This window comes from Haplochromis burtoni, unplaced genomic scaffold, assembly GCF_018398535.1.
Source record: "Haplochromis burtoni strain Fernald_Lab_line unplaced genomic scaffold, NCSU_Asbu1 Contig_249, whole genome shotgun sequence".
Lineage (NCBI taxonomy): Eukaryota > Metazoa > Chordata > Actinopteri > Cichliformes > Cichlidae > Haplochromis > Haplochromis burtoni.
In genome coordinates, this window is record NW_024582610.1 from 19123 (window position 1) to 35114 (window position 15992).

The following is a 15992-nucleotide window of genomic DNA, read 5'->3' on the forward strand; positions in this document are numbered from 1 at the left end:
GTGTTTCCTGAAAACCCTCTTTGGTCTGATCATTTCCTAATAACGTGAATTTACAAGAATGGATCACACAGCAGTGGGGAGTAGAGTTCATCACAGATGTCTTTCTCAAAGCGCTTTAACTCAGTTTAAGAATATATTTCAGCCACAGTTATCTTCTTCAATGCCTTGTACCAACACTACCTGAACACTACTCCAACAGAGGTTGATTATCTTGTTAATAATTTTACGTATGACACTGGATACTGTAGCTCCCGTGAACAATAGAGCTTTAAAATCAGAAGTACCTGACTCCCTGGCAGCTAAATCGTAAGCTGGAGAGAAAATGGCGTATCACAAATGTAGAAGATCATTTAGAAACACTTTGCTGCTTTATAAGAAAGCCCTTTGCAAAGCTAGAACATCTTACTATTCATCACTGATTGAAGAAAATAAGAACAACCCTAAGTTTCTCTTCATCGCTGTAGCCAGAGCGCTGTTGAGACAAACATCCTTTTAACATAAACTTGTAATGACTTCATGAACTTCTTCCCAGATATCATTTTCACCATTACCCTCCTAAGACCTGAACTCTTTCATGGCATGCATTTTTAATCTCTCTTTGCTGTTTGGGCTGATTGGGACCTGATGAATGCAAAAACAAAGAATTACCTGATTTTAGTTTCTGAGAAAAATGAGATCCACATATGAAGACATTCGTTTAAAACGTCGATAGAACAGTGGCAGCATGTCCTCATGAGTGGATATCAGGCCCTTGTAGAGCAAAGTTTAGTATTTTGTTCTAGACAACCCAAAATGTGATGTCCACATATGTGGACGTCAGGTCCTAAGAGGTTAGAGACAAAATTACTCATAACCATCTCACAGACATAAAATTATGTACAGCTACTTTCAGTAGCGTTGATATTCATTTAGACTGTTTTCCTCCAGTTGATCTGAGTCAACTTCAGTAATTACGTCCTCCAAACCATCAATGTGTCTTTCAGACCCCATTCATACAAGACTGCTCATAAAAGTCCTACCATTAATGAAGTTTCAGTCCTAAATATGATCAGCCTATCTATAATGATTGTATATGTACCACAGACCTTCAAGCTGGCAGTATTTAAACCATTACTTAAAAAGCTCCAAGCTTCTTTTTATCTCAAAAATTGTTGAAAGAGTGATTGTCAAACAGCTGACTGATCATCTGCAGAGGAATTGTCATGGTCCTGGGTGTGGTGACCCAGTGTTCATGTCTTTTTGAGTTTTGTTAATATTCCTTGGTTTTGTGTCAGTCATTGTTTTGGTTCTCTTTATTGTTTTTGTGCTTATGTTATAGTTTTTAGTCTTTAGGTTTCTGACTCCGTGTTCCAGGTGCCCTCTCTGTCTCTCCAAATCAGTCATGCCCTCCTGTTCCCAGCATTAAGGTTGTGTGTCTTCGTCCACGTCTGACTATTTGTTGTGCTTCCTGTTTTATTTTGATAGTCCTTGTCCTATGTTCAGGTCACGTCATGTATACCAAGTGCAAGATGCAGACAAGCCCTGCACAATTCAAGAAAAAAACTAGAGACCAGACAGAATCAGAGCTAAAAAACCCTCCTGTGTTATTTTTCTTCTTGAAAGCAGAGTTGGTTTTTATTGACATATTTGAATTATTATACATCACAGTGTGCCACGCTCTCTCTGCTGATGTGAGGAAATGGAGCTCACCCACCAGTCTTGGTCTTTCTCGCTTTCTGTTATCTATATGACAGTAATCATTGTATATTATTTATATAATATGTATTTGATGAAGCTTTCCAAAGGCTCATTAATAAGACAAAAGTATTTCTTATATGATTTCTTGGTTAATCGATGGATTACTCTATAGCCCTAATTAAAATCAAACATTAATTACTCCGAAAGAAACATCAATTGCATCCTCCTTCATACCACCCACTGGTTAGAATGCTTGGTACTATTGTTTTCTCTATTTACATGATTGTGACTTGGAGGGGCACTCAGGTGGTCATTAGAAAAGGGTAGGTTGTGACAGTAAAGAACAGCAACAATGATTTGTTGGTATTTAAAATGATCCAAGAAAACATTGCCCATATTATTATTTTTACATTGTCAACAGCAGCCAGACTGTTGATACAGGCCAGGTTGGCCCTATGGGCTGTTCAAGCCAAATTCTGAGCCAAGCATCTGCAGTCTCAGCAGAGATGGAGATCAACCACATTGGTTCTTCCAGGATTGCTGTGCCCACTGCAACCATCTGATCGCTCATATTTGGAATTTCTTCTCCACCTCCAAGACCTCTGGGATGTCTCTGATGAAAAGTGACACAGACGATATAAAAAGACAAAAGAATTTAACCGTGTGTTAACGATCTCTCCTTTTGTTACATACTGGTTCATAGTTTGCTCTGTAATGTGTTCAAACATTACGTAACTTTAATTTAAAAGTACGAAATGCGTTATTTCAGGTTCTTTCATTTGAGTTCTGAGGCCTGAGAGCAGCTCAGAAACAGCCCGTCCACCTGCTTCCGATTCGCTCCTGTCTTTGTCTGCTGCCCGACAGCGCGCACACTTTCATAAGCGGCTCTGCGTGATTGGCAGCTCTGTCAGCCACTCACATGGCGCAAAGCGTCAGTTTTACGTTTACTCCGGTTTGCTAACCAATCAGGACAAGTGTTAAACATTCAAGACGCAATACGGACTCCAAGACTCGCCATGTTGGTGAGGGAAGCCCCCGAAGCCCTCTGTGGGATTTTTAATACAAGCTATCCTGATTACAGGACGGATTCAATCAGTGAAGCGTTCTTCTTCACTCTGTAGTTCCAGTATTAACGTCTTACTAGGCTTATTGAATATTTCCTTTAATAGTAAAGAACTTGCTACGCATTATGAAAATGTTATTAGGCAAAAAAATAAAATAAAAAAATGCAGCCCTGTCCACAGAGAATATTTTCATATTAATATGTTCACACTTTCTCCTCCTTTGGATCCATAACGCCTTTCCAATCCTGCCACCAAGCTTCCGTCCTCCCTCCTCTCCCTCCTCTCTATATCTCGCTACCTTGTCCAGCCTTTCTCTTTCCTATTCTTATACAGAAGTACTATAACTGGGAACAAATAGAAAGACAATAGAAGCAATAGTCAGTTACGAAAAAAACGAACATAAAATGCGATCTTGGCACATCTTGGCACGTAGGCTAAGCATATATAACAACCACCACACATACAATTGATACATTTGATACAATTGATACATTTGATACAATTGATACATGTAGTACTGAGAGAAACTGATTGCATTATTCCTTTAAAAAAAAGTCAAAGAAAATCTTATTGCATGTTCACTTCCGAAGGATAATAATATTGATAATAATGATGATAATAATAATAATAATAATAATAATAATAATAATAATAATAATAATAATAATAATAATAATAATAGAAGTAGTGTAATATAGCATGATGACAGCTTTTTAAATGACACTGGAAATACTTTAGTACTTTTACTGAAGTAAAATCTAGGTGCCTGCCCATTATGCTGTTGGGGGTATTTCACCTCAGCATCGCTCCTTTCAATACGCGTAATTAGGCGATGCTTCTTGCACAACTGAACAGCAGATGTATGACAGTAAAATGGTCTGTATTTGTATAGCGCTTTACTAGTCCCTAAGGACTAGGACTATATAATAATATAAATCTACACATTGACATGTCCTCAGGGACTCAATGGCTGCCGGCGCCACCGGGCCCTCTGACCACCACCAGTAGGCAACGGGTGAAGTGTCTTGCCCAAGGACACAACGACCGAGACTGTCCAAGCCGGGGCTCGAACCGGCAACCTTCCGATTACAAGGCGAACTCCCAACTCTTGAGCCACGATCGCCCCATATCGTAGTATGAAGTATAAAGTGCAGGCTCTAGCTTGTGAAATTGTTCAAGTTAAACATGCTGTGTGTGTGTGTATATCTACATATATATTCGTATCTGTAAATGAAAATATATGTAGTGTGTATATATTGATTTTTGTTTTATATGTCTGAAACAAATAAAGATACAATACAATACAATACAATACATGCACTGTGTGTGTGTGCAACACAGCATGTGTGAGATTTATAGTGTATCAATGTCAGGACCCACATACACACTCACAAGGAGGGCTGGGTATTGTTTTCCCCTCGCCAATAGTAGGCTGGACATTGTCAAAGCCAAACCACCAATCACAGTTCGCTTCTGGACACCCTTCTCCGCCCACTGCTCTATAAAGAAGGGAGCTCCAGCTGGCGGACAAGCAGCTGACAGCGCAACGATTATCTTAACACAGCCGCTGGAATAATTACAATACGTTCATTTTTATTTTTTGCTATATTCTGACTGGATATTAATAATTTCCTTTTATATATCTAATATGGCAGACAGCCAGGTGGAAAGCAGCGGAGAACTGAGCACCAAGGTAAGGACAATAGAAGGAGACAGGGCACGATGCTTTTTCTAACTCTTGCTTCCATTTATAACTGTAACATGTTACTAATTTTTCTATTTTAAGCACAGTGCGTATGAAAAAGAAGACTACCAGTTTTCTAGATGATATTCATTATGACCTGCTTGTATGCACGAAATTCTAATATAAATCTACACATTTGTAATCCATTGACATATGTACTGAAGGATCGGAGCTAATGGATGAGGAATAAAGACGGGCTTATTAAGGTACTAGTTTTGGCACAGGGAACATTTCTAAGCTTCCTCGGTGGGCAGCTTAATACCGCCTCCCAGTTTCATTTAGAGTCAGACATGCAGAGATTGTAGGATGCCTGTCTGTCATTTCACAAACTACATATACGGCCGCTGTACTCGTCAATGCAGGTGTGTGTTCTGTGAGGGCTGTCCCGATCTGTCGCCAAACTCTCGGATAGTTGAGGGAACTGAACCGGCTGAGGCGCGCAGAACTGTTACTTTTACTGTTTGGGGAAGGTTTAGAAGTCGAAGCAGTGACCGAAAGCAAATAAAGACCTTCAGGGATGGAGGTAGGATAGCAGAGTGGGTTATCTCCCGCACCGAGTGTTTCCATTCACGACCGTGGGACTATCACAGAGCCACATCTAGTCTTGTTAAACTACTGTTCTGGTTTTGGTTTAACATAGTAAATATCGGCTTCATTGTTAGTGCTTCTGATACGTATTCGTGTAATCATTCACAAAAGCAAATGGTAGTTCCGCTGCGGTGAGACGGCGTGGACACGCATGTTTCTAACTGTCCAGCTCTGTGTTGTCTGTAACTCCAGTGACGCGATCGAGCAATAATCTGAGTTTATGCTTGTGGAGCTCCACCTCACTGCTACTGTGGCCCTCAGCGGAGCTGGGAGCGCGCACGCTCCTGTGTTTCTCACCAGTGTCGTCACGGTGGAGGCGGGCTGCTGTGCCCGTGCTGACCCTCGCGCCTCTCTTCTTCTTTAACCGAGTTTTCTTTAATGTCTCAGTTTCCTCGCGCCTCGTGTACTGTAGTACTGAGTGATGCCGAGGGGACGCTGGTGATTTCCGCTCAGTTTGTTTCCGAGCAGCTCCATTTCAAACAAAGGCTAACAGCGAGCGACGCGGCGCAGGGTGTTCTACAGGTACACGCTAATTCAAACAGCTGGCGCGCGAGCCGTGCCCGTGAAGCTGTGCACGTCTGTCTGCAAGCCGACTCGCGCGCTCCACGAGGGGTGGAAGCCTTCCTTTCGTCTAACCAGGTGCCATTCTAGGTTCAAACTCTTAGGGGGGCTCAGCTCCCAATCATAATGTGCTGTTCATAATATGCTCTTTGCAAATGTAATCAGCCCTTCTTACATCAGCAGACCTCAGGTCAATTGAATAATCATTACACCTTCAAAAGCAGCCTAATTAGTTGGATAACCTAGTGTAGTGTCTAAGAATAATTCAGAGTAAGTAGAAATTTCAGTCTAATCCACCCGTTTTAATGTGGAGCCTTTAGTTATCAAACCCAAGGCAAAGGCTCAGTGTTTTAAGACGGCAATCAAATAAGATGAGAGACATGGAGATTATTTCAGTCTCTTAACCACACAGAGGCAGTCCAACAACTCATCAAGCACTTAAACTAGCATACAGACACTGGAAAACCACTCCAAAGACCTGGAGTGGCAGGGTGCAAACGCGCGTTTTATTATGCAAACTCAGCACAGAGCATCATGTACCCCAATTTCACGAGTGAAGAATAGATTTGTAGTCCTGTTCAGCCATGTTTAGAAGGAATCCTGTGAAATGCTGCATTCATGTAAATATGCTCTGTTTAGAGCGTGCTACTGGAAAGCAGAGTGAGCGTCCATGAAAGGCACCGAAAACTACTTTGTGAAAAATAACTTTTGTTTTTCCAGCCAACTGCAACTTAAAGCGTCGAAGCACTGTGTTTGTAAACGATAACTGGCATCCCATTTCCACAGAGGTGAGGACAGGAGGGGAAAAACCCGAGAGGTTTTGAGGAAAGCTGAAATGTGGAGATCACGGTTGTTGTTTTCAAGGCAAACTGCCATGGCTGCCATACCCTCTGTGTAGGTGACTTAATGAAATTGTACTTCAGATACTTCATTATCTGACAGTTTGTATCACTATTGGAATTTTGTATAAAGTCACCCAGCTGTACAGCTAAAAAAATAAATATTAATAAATTTTTTGATTTGCCTTTTCTCATTGCTTTTTTTTTTCTTGTTTTTTTTTTTTGTTGTTTTTTGTTTTTTGTTTCTACACAAAAACAAAGAACTATATTGAGAACATGCATCTTAGGTCATACAAATGCCTACTAAACCATACTAAACCAGTTAAAACCATGTGAAATGGTCATTTTTATTTTGTTTTAATTCATCATGGCATGACTTTGCAGAGAAATTGCAAAAGGCAGTCTTCCTTCAGTGGAAGGATAAGATGATGTGGTTTAAAAATGCCATGTGGCTGCTTTCCTCCTCCACTTTCATGGCATGTATGTTTTTTTTTTTTTTTTTTTTCTGGACTATGATGAGCAAACCTGGATGCAGCTGGAGAAGCTTCAGCTTAAGTGGTTATTGTTGGCATTACTGTGATTCTTATAGGAGGTGCGCTGATTTGGTGAGTAAATAATTTACTTTTTCTGTCTTCTTGCAGTGTCAGGTTTATAAACTTGCTAGCCAGTGTTAGCCTAGCCTTGTAGCATGCTGCCGCTTCTGTTGGTTAAAAAAACATAAACCCTGCAGCTTTAACTTTTTCGTTTACATTTCTCTCAGTGAAACTAACTGTTGTTGATTCGAAATGGGAAAAGTGAGCTTATAAATCATTAGATAAGAGACGAGAGGTTTTCGCAGCTCTCAGCAGTGTTGTCATGTTTTCATGTCACACAAACTGTTAGGTGGCAAAAGCACAATAATTTACAAGCATGTATTCGAACTCCTGCATTTGTTTTAATGTTTTATGGCTTTATGTCAAATCTAGCCATTCTTTATCAACATAAACAAACTGCTTTTACATTTAACTAGCAACATTTCTGCTTAGTTACATTTTCAAAAAAGTAGTCTTAATACCATTACTTTTTTACTAAAAACTGTATTCGTATACAAGTTTTGTTGTGAAAGTCAAATTTAAGAGATCCATAAATCAGATCAGAAACATTTTGGGGTAGCCTGTGTTAGATATAAACACAGCCACAAGTTTTATCTGGTCGTCTTGCTTATTAGAAACTGTAACAAGTAACAACTTTAACAACATTAAGTTCTATGTTGTAAACAACAGAACTTTATGTTGTAAGTTATCTATGGTTGCACAGCCATTAGGCATCTAATCTGCTTCTGAATAATTTGCTGGTTTTTATTCTTGTTTTCTTTCTTTCTTTTTTCTTTTTACTTTGTCAGAGATTTCTCAGAGAGTTTGCAGAATTGTCGTTAGACTGAAAGAGTTTAATGATTGCCCACATTACACTGAACTCTTGCAAGTCTAGAAAAGGAGCTGTTGGACAGACATCAGTTGAGTGGTAAGTATTTTTTGTTTTCCAGGAGATTAGTAATATTCAGTGTCATCTATATTAATCATGCTAAATGTTTAATCATACTTTAGACCAACCTGTTTTACTCCTCTAATTTATTCTTTGGCTTTGGGAAATTGTTTCTTTACCAAGCTTTTCGTGCTTTCTGTTATTAGTCCTCAGATATGACTGCATTATGCTGTTGTCCTCAGAGGCATTAAAGCAGGACTTTGTGTACATTTCATAAGATATGCTGTGTAAGTAAATACAAACAACAGTTTGGGCTGCATTTCTTGAAAGATTATATCTCACAAACTTAGTTTAGAGGTACCACAATGTCTGTACAGTATATAGTGAAGTCTGAACGTTTGAGCTATCAACTCCACTGAGTTGGATCAGGTGGTGGGGGAGGATGCTGGACAGACCTGTCACACCCAAGCATGTAGGCTGCACATGGGATGCCTGCCAGAAGCCCCAGTTCAGGAGATCTTAATATCCCAGTTCAACAGTTTCCAAGGGAGGGTGGGGACATTTTGTCAAAATGGACAATGTTCTGCACCTCCATGGCTGATGCTGCTGCAGCAAGGAGCTGCGGCCGGTAGGTGGTTGGTGCCTGTCGTGGTGGTAATCTCAGAAGGGAGGCATCAAGCTGAAGGAGGAGTCCTACCAGCTTTGGTTAGCCAGGTGGTGGCCTCCGCCTCGCAATGGAGCAGTTCACAGCTGAGTGTGAAGTGGCGGGAATGAGAATCAGCACCTCCAGATCTGTGGCCATGGTCCTCAGCTGGAAAAGGGTGGAGCGTCCACTCTGGCTAAAGGACGAGTTGCTGCCCCAAGTGGAAGAGTTTAGGTATCTTGGGGTCTTGTTCACAAATGAGCGGAGAGAAGAACAAAAGATTGGCAGATGGATTGGGGCCACAGCTGCAATCATCCTCAGAGTAGAGCTGCTACTCCTCCACATTGAAAGGAGCCAGTCGAGGTGGTTTGGGTGTGTCCCACCAGGAGGAGGCCCCAGAGCAGACCCAGGACATGCGGTCTGGGGGTTCTCTGCTTAGGCCCCTGCCCCCGCGACCCAGCCGTGGATAAGTGGAAGAAAATGGATGGATGGCATAATTGGTTATATCAAATTGACAGCATTTTTTGAAAACAGTGTAATAATGTAACTTGATTGTCTAAAATGCAGAAAAAATGTTTTAAGAGCAAATATAACTTGGTGTTCTAAAGAATGGGCAGCGCGGTGATTAGTTCGATTTCGCCACCTGGCCAGGGCCTTTCTGTGTGGAGTTTGCATGGTCGTGTTGGCGTGGGTTCTCTTCAGGTACTCCGGACTATCCCACGACCAAAGACATGTAGTTAGGTCAATTGGTTATTCGAAAGTGCAAGTGGGTGTGAATCAGAGTGTAAATGGTTGCCTGTCTCATGTGTTGTGACAGACTGGCAACATGTCCAGGGTGTACCCTGCCTCTTCCCTTATGGTAGCTGGGATTATCTCCAGCCTCCCGCCACCAACCTGAAAAGGATAAGCGGAAGAGAATGAATGGGTTCTAAAGAATATGATTGTTTCCTTGCAGAACGCAAGGAGAGATGACTCCTCCGTCACAGATGGTGTGGTCAGTGAAGATGGTCACCTGCATCTTCAAGGTCATTGGATCTCCAACCCACATCCACTGCCACTGTACGGGGATGTTGGGACAATGTTAAAGACTTTCTTCAGGCACTTATATTTGAATCACCTAAATCTATGACAGTCATTTTGAAAGTAATGCCAGGACCTTCACATCCTTAAAGTATTACAAGCTTGTGTGTTTAAATGCACAACAAATGTGGTGTTAGAGCTACAGACTACACTGAACATTAGATAGATAGACAGAAATTGAAACTAGGACTTTGTTTCATTATACGGTTATTAAAGCTTTAAATTGTGTAACAAATAAATATGAAATTTACATTTGGTAATATTTAAAATAAAATTCAATAACACAGGCTACTATAGCGGCAGTATACTTGTTTGTTGTTCAGCATAACAGTGTCCAGTATGTTGGCTGATATACTTTTTTGCGTTTGAAAATAAAAGTTGGGCTGATTTTAACTACATTATGAGAAGTGTTTTTAATTATACTTACAGTGTTTATATCTGAGTGTTGTTGAACTAGAAATCTCTTAAACTCAAGGAATATAAAAAGTAATGTGATTTTAGTTGCATTCAGTTTGTATGTAGACAAATTAAAAATAGTAACTTACCACAATTTTTTTTTCAGAAGTTTTTTTTTTAATATAATTGATCTTGAAATGTTTGTCATTGACCAAACATTTACTATTGTTCAGAAAATCCAAGATATTCTTAGTGCTGTGTACTCACAATGAAGAAGCTGTCCTAAGTTGGTGATCTTAAGTACGCTTATTTCTTTTTTTTTTTGAGGCAACGAGCTTGCATATTTTTGTAAAACTCTGTAAGAACTAATTATGACCAATGTACTCATAATTAATAAGTTGCCCTAACTTGGTTATTTTAAATAAGCTTTTTGTATGTTTTTCTTTTTTTTTTTTTCTTTTTTTAGGCAACAAGTTTGCATATTTGATTAAATTTTTTTAAGTTTTGTGAACTAATTAGATTTTACAGTCTATCCACTCCAATGTTGAAAAGATGGTGCAGAAAGCTGCATCTGGTCAGGGAAGAGTTGGACAGATTTGTAAAAAATGAAGTGGCTGCAGTGGACAGGTGCAAGGATATCGATGGTTACACCAACTACACAAGACATTTTGTAGAGGGTATAGGAGCCGTGGAAGCTAGCCTGTAAACAACTGTAATCTGCACATTTTGTTTAAAAGAAACAAAAGAAAACAAAAATACTCCTCCGTACTGTAACGCTCGCCCACATTTGTAACAAAAAATAGACCTGCAATAGAAACGTATTTAGAAGCATGCATGTGAGTAAAAAGTACGACAACATAAAGCCCACGCAGAGCCCAGTGTTTCAACAGAAAGCCTGATAACACAACAGAAGCAGTGATGATAATGTCACATGTTAACGTTGGCTTGACGTCTGTCTACACTGTGCACTACAAAGGGCAAAGAGGAGACGACACATTGAGCTCAGCTGGAGTGAAAACTTTTTTCTAGCTGTAATGACCATTAAAACCTTCAGTGGGTAAAGCTGGCAGGAGCCCGTCATCAAAGAACCTGATCAACAAACTCCAATGTAAAGAAAAGCAAACCCTGTAGCTGCTCCATCCACGGCTCTTTGTTCTACACAGCAACAAATCTACAGTTAAGCTACAGACGTACGGCTACATTAAAATATGCAGATGAACTGTTCACTTAGTCTGATACCACGTTTAGATTAGGCTGCTGCAGGTGACCTGCAACACCTGAGTCTAAAGGGGGCCATGAGGTGAACTAGACAGTATTTATTTGAAGCTTTTGTAACATTATTTTTCAGATTTAAAGTGAAATATTATAAAATATTGTGTTAATGAAATTGTTTTAATAAAAATGTTGTGGATCATGAGCCACTGGCCTGGGGCTGTTACGTTGCACCAAATGATTACTGACATTAATTATTAACATGTGCAGCATCATAACGTTGTGTTCAGCAGGACAGAATCTTCAGAATGTGCATATGCTCACTTTTCTTCACCGCTGCTACCACATGCTCCTTTAAAGGCTTAAAGACACAAACTCACTCAATCATTTTGCACATGTAAACATGCAGACACACACCTGCACAAAGTCACATACTCATGAACACATACCTAATCTATGTCATCCAGCAGATGCAACACTGTCAGAACCTTTTCCCACTGTTAACGTAAGAAAGCCTAACAGACAGTTTTATTTTATGTATTATGTTGCATGTATACCTTATATCATTTGACATTACAGTACTTTAGATCATTTATCTATTTTTGGATTTAAGAAAATGTTTTCTTTAAAAAACTACATTAGTTTTTTGACAGATGTCGTATTTAGTTAAACTTTAAAACAATGCAATTTACCTTTTTCTCATTTTTGCTCAATTTTCTCTTTCTAAACGAAATAATCTTTCCTAAAAATTTTTCTGAAACCATAAAGCGAGTTATGCTGAGATCACACTTGGTCATTAGGTCATCTCGTTTAATCATGTGCTCTTCCTGCATTCATAAAAGTGGGCCAGCATGTCTGAGAATATGTTTTGTTTCAGGAGCTGAAGGAGAAGAAACAGACTGAAGAGACAGAGAATGGAGAAGACTCTGCTGCCAATGGCAAAAATGTAAGAACAGCTCCTGTTAACGCCTCTCGCACCTTTTAGGACGTGGATAGTCCTTGTGTGTTACTGGTGACCAACATAAATCTGTCTCACCGTGTCAGGAAAAGGAAAATGGTGAGGAAGACAATGAGGTAGAGGAGGATGAGGAGGATGTGGGCGACGAAGAAGAGGAGGATAGAGAAGGTAGGTTTTTTTTATGCCATGCTGAGCAAAGAGGTGATGAAACAGAACAACAACAAAACATGTCAATCAATATAATGCAGAGGTGAGAGGAAAAAGCAGACGTGGCGTTGTTTTTAGTGTTGGGGTCATTTTAGGAGTTTGGATTTTTGTAACACCTCCCAACATTTTTGAATGTTTTTGAGCTCAACAAACATCAGCAAACACAGATGCTTGTGTGCAGCTTGTCCCACAGTGTGTTGCTAGCTAAAGGTTCAGCTGCTGTATTACACAGGGAGAGAAAAGAAAGAGAGCTAACTTCACTCCGAGATGGAGAAAGATATGAAAGAGGAAAGGTTAGATTTAAAGGTAAGGACTGCTCAGCGGTGTTTGATAAACGGGAAATTTTCAGTCCTCATGTTTATAAATCAGATATTGGGTCTGTAATTTACTGGTCAACCACGTCCCTACCCTCACCCACGGTCACAAGCTGTAGTGACCAAAAGAATGAGATCACAGATCCAAATGGGGGAAATGAATCCTCACCCTATCTCTCTTAGAGATAGGGTGAGGATTCAACCTTTTCTGTGTCACACAAAGACACGATGGTTGGAACCAAAGATCTCAAATTTGGACTCATCAGACCAAAGCAGAGATTTCCACTGGTGTAATGGCCATTCCTTCTTGTTTTTGGCCCAAACAGATCTCTTCTGCTTGTTGCTTTTCCTGAGTGGTGGTTTTGTAGCAGCTATTTGGCCATAAAGGCCTGATACCTGCAGTCTCTCTATCTGGGCTCTAATCTGAGGTGCTTGCAATTTCTGAGGCTGGTGACTCAGAAATATATACCCTCAGCAGCAGAGGTGACTCTTGGTCTTCCTTTCCTGGGGAGGTTCTCGTGTAAGCCAGTTTAGTCATAGTGCTTGATAGTTTTACGGCTGCACTTGGGGACAGATTCAAAGTTTTAGCAATTTTCCAGATTGACTGACCTTTACTTCTTAAAGCAATGATGGACTGTTGTTTCTCTGTACTTAGCGGATTGGTTCATGCCATAATATGAAGTAGTCAAATAGGGCTCTCAGCCATGTAGCAAGCTAACTTCTTCACAACACAACTGATGGTCTCAACCCCATCAAGGAGGCAAGAAATTCCACAAATGAACCCTGACAAGGCACAGCTGTGAGGTGAAAACCATTTCAGGTGACTACATCGTGAAGCTTATTGAGAGAAGGCCAAGGGTTTGCTACATATCTAAATTATGAATCATACACACGATGGATAACTACACATAAGACCAATTATTCATGTAAGTAGATAGAAACTTGTCTGCATTATTTATTGATAGAGTTTGACAAGACATCTGTTTAGAAGTCACAGCAGTCACAGTGTGATCCAGGTGGGGTGAAAAACACTGAACTGAAGCCTCGATTTGTTCTACTGTTTCATTCTAACTAGCTTTATCTTTTTGTATTCAGGTGACGAGGAGGACGATGAAGAAGATGACATTGATGGACCGAGGGGGAAGAGAGCAGCTGATGACGATGACGATGACGATGTGAGGATGTGTCCAGCTTACAGGAGCAGCTTTTTATGCTAAAAACAGCAAGAACAGTTAGGGTTACAGCAGATCAGTCACACTGAAGGGCTTCAGCCTGCAGCTGCAAAGAGACGTGTCTGTAAACCTTCAACTATTTTGTGAAAGGTGTTATTTATCCTGAACCCAGATTTGATATTCAAAATATCATATATTTGAAACTTTAGCTCAGTTTTCTGTACAGTTTCAAATTATAAAGACCCTACAGATTTACAGTGCATAATCCAACAGTTATCTAAGATTCCTTTAAATAATAATAATAATAATAATGATAATAAAAACATAAAACAATGTCCTGTGAGGGATAGAAAAGTTCAGAGCACGTCTTTGAAATATGTTTTGTTAACCTGCTGGCAAACATTCATTTTTACTTGTGAAAAGGGGGATAACAAAACATCAATAGCGGTGTTGTATTTTTGTGCAGCATCACCTCTAACCTCGATCTTCTCGGTTTTCAGGATGAGGTTGAAAGCAAGAAGCAGAAGACAGATCAGTAGTGTCTGCAGCGCCCACTCTGCACGGAGGACGACACTGTTGAAAGACAGCCAGCAAACCTTCTACACCTCAGTCCTCCTTTCGTAACAAAAATGTGTTTAAAAAGAAAATTTGTTTGTATTTTTATTTACATTTTATATTTTTGTAAATATTGTAAGGAGTTTGGCCATTTTGCAAAAGTGGGTATACAGTGGTGCTCTGAAGACTTTTAGATCCACGTTCAACAGCAACCATCCATACTCGGTCTCGACCAACAACCAGCCTGTCATTCCAACAGCGCACACACACACGTACTACAACTACCTTTTTTCTGTTTTTCTAAGACGTATAGGATGCTAGAAGTTGTGTGTTGACCTGTAGTTGCATGGGAGTGTTAAAATAACTCGGCTCTTCTCCCAGTGCTGGGGATATATTAGTGGTAGTTACTATGAGATTCCAAAGTCGTAGTTTCTCTTGTCCATGTGTCTCTATCTGTGTGTCTGTCATGGCCAGATTATCATTTTTTTTAAATGTCTGTGCAATTTGGTTGAATAATAAATTCATTTGATTTTGTTTTTAGATTTGGACTGATTCTTCTTTAATTAAAAGAGAAGTTTGGACAACCAGGAAGTCGCAAAACACTCCTTCTGGTTGTGCTCATGACATGAAAGCTGGTATATTAAGTGTTATTATTTTGGTAGTTTATTAATAAGCCAGGCTGCTGAGCATTTAAAAAAATATCAGAGTAGCTAGCCTCAAAAGTCAGGGAACACACCTCCAGGACATCCATCCTTCACTGCTGACCAACACATGACCCCAATGGTCCTGCAGAAGAAGGGTGGCTGAGCCTCAAAGTAGAGCTGCTGCTCCTCCACACTGAAACAAACCAGTTGAGGTGTTCAGGATATCTGACAAGGATGCTTCCCTGGTTGAAGCCCCAGGATAGACCCAGAGCACTTGGCTGGTCTGAGAACATCTTGGTGTCCCCCCAAATCTTGGAGGAGGTGGCTGGGGAGATGGAATCTATCCCACTATGGATGGGGCAGCTCTCATTCCTAGAAATCTGAACAAATGTATCAAATTCCCCAAAACATGAATATCCAGAGCTGGGACCAGGAAGTAGAGTTGCAGTCTAACACGCCTCTCTGCAGATTCTCGTTTTCTGTCATCCTCCACAAACTGCATCCCCATAGAGACTCTCTGCTCTCAGACCATCAAAATCAATGATTTACTCGAAGCTCTGTTTTAGCACTATGATCATTTTAAACATGAGGCTGGATGTTAAGACCTTTTACCCCCAATCAGATGTGCTGTCAGGGGCACTTGATCTCCCTCTGTCCCACCTTTCTCGACAGTGTTGTCAGCCTCCTAGTAGACAAACCTATCTTATCATTTTCAAACTTCTGACCACCTTCTTATCATATTCACAAGATTTTCAGAACACTTGGCTTCTAACCTTGACCTTGACCAAGGTCTCTATGGAATCAATCGAAAGTCTTTCTCAAGTTATTGTGTTCATAAACTTGGATGTCAACATTACACGCGGGCCTGGCAGGGTGA

General features: G+C 40.3%; 1 protein-coding gene across 2 annotated transcripts; it reads left to right on the forward strand.

Annotated features, from left to right (window-relative positions):
* Nucleotides 1-4248: 4248 nt before the first annotated feature.
* Nucleotides 4249-15013, forward strand: ptmaa (prothymosin alpha a). 2 transcript variants are annotated; one of them, XM_005938436.3, is made up of 5 exons: nucleotides 4249-4434; nucleotides 12143-12211; nucleotides 12310-12391; nucleotides 13840-13913; nucleotides 14417-15013. In XM_005938436.3, the coding sequence occupies exons 1-5, from the start codon at nucleotides 4390-4392 to the stop codon at nucleotides 14453-14455; spliced, it is 309 nt and encodes a 102-aa protein (XP_005938498.2). In that variant the 5' UTR covers nucleotides 4249-4389; the 3' UTR covers nucleotides 14456-15013. The 2 variants fall into 2 exon arrangements, with proteins under 2 accessions (XP_005938498.2, XP_014194267.1); XM_014338781.2 differs by having other exon boundaries at nucleotides 4250-4434; nucleotides 13840-13919.
* The last annotated feature ends 979 nt before the right edge of the window (nucleotides 15014-15992 follow it).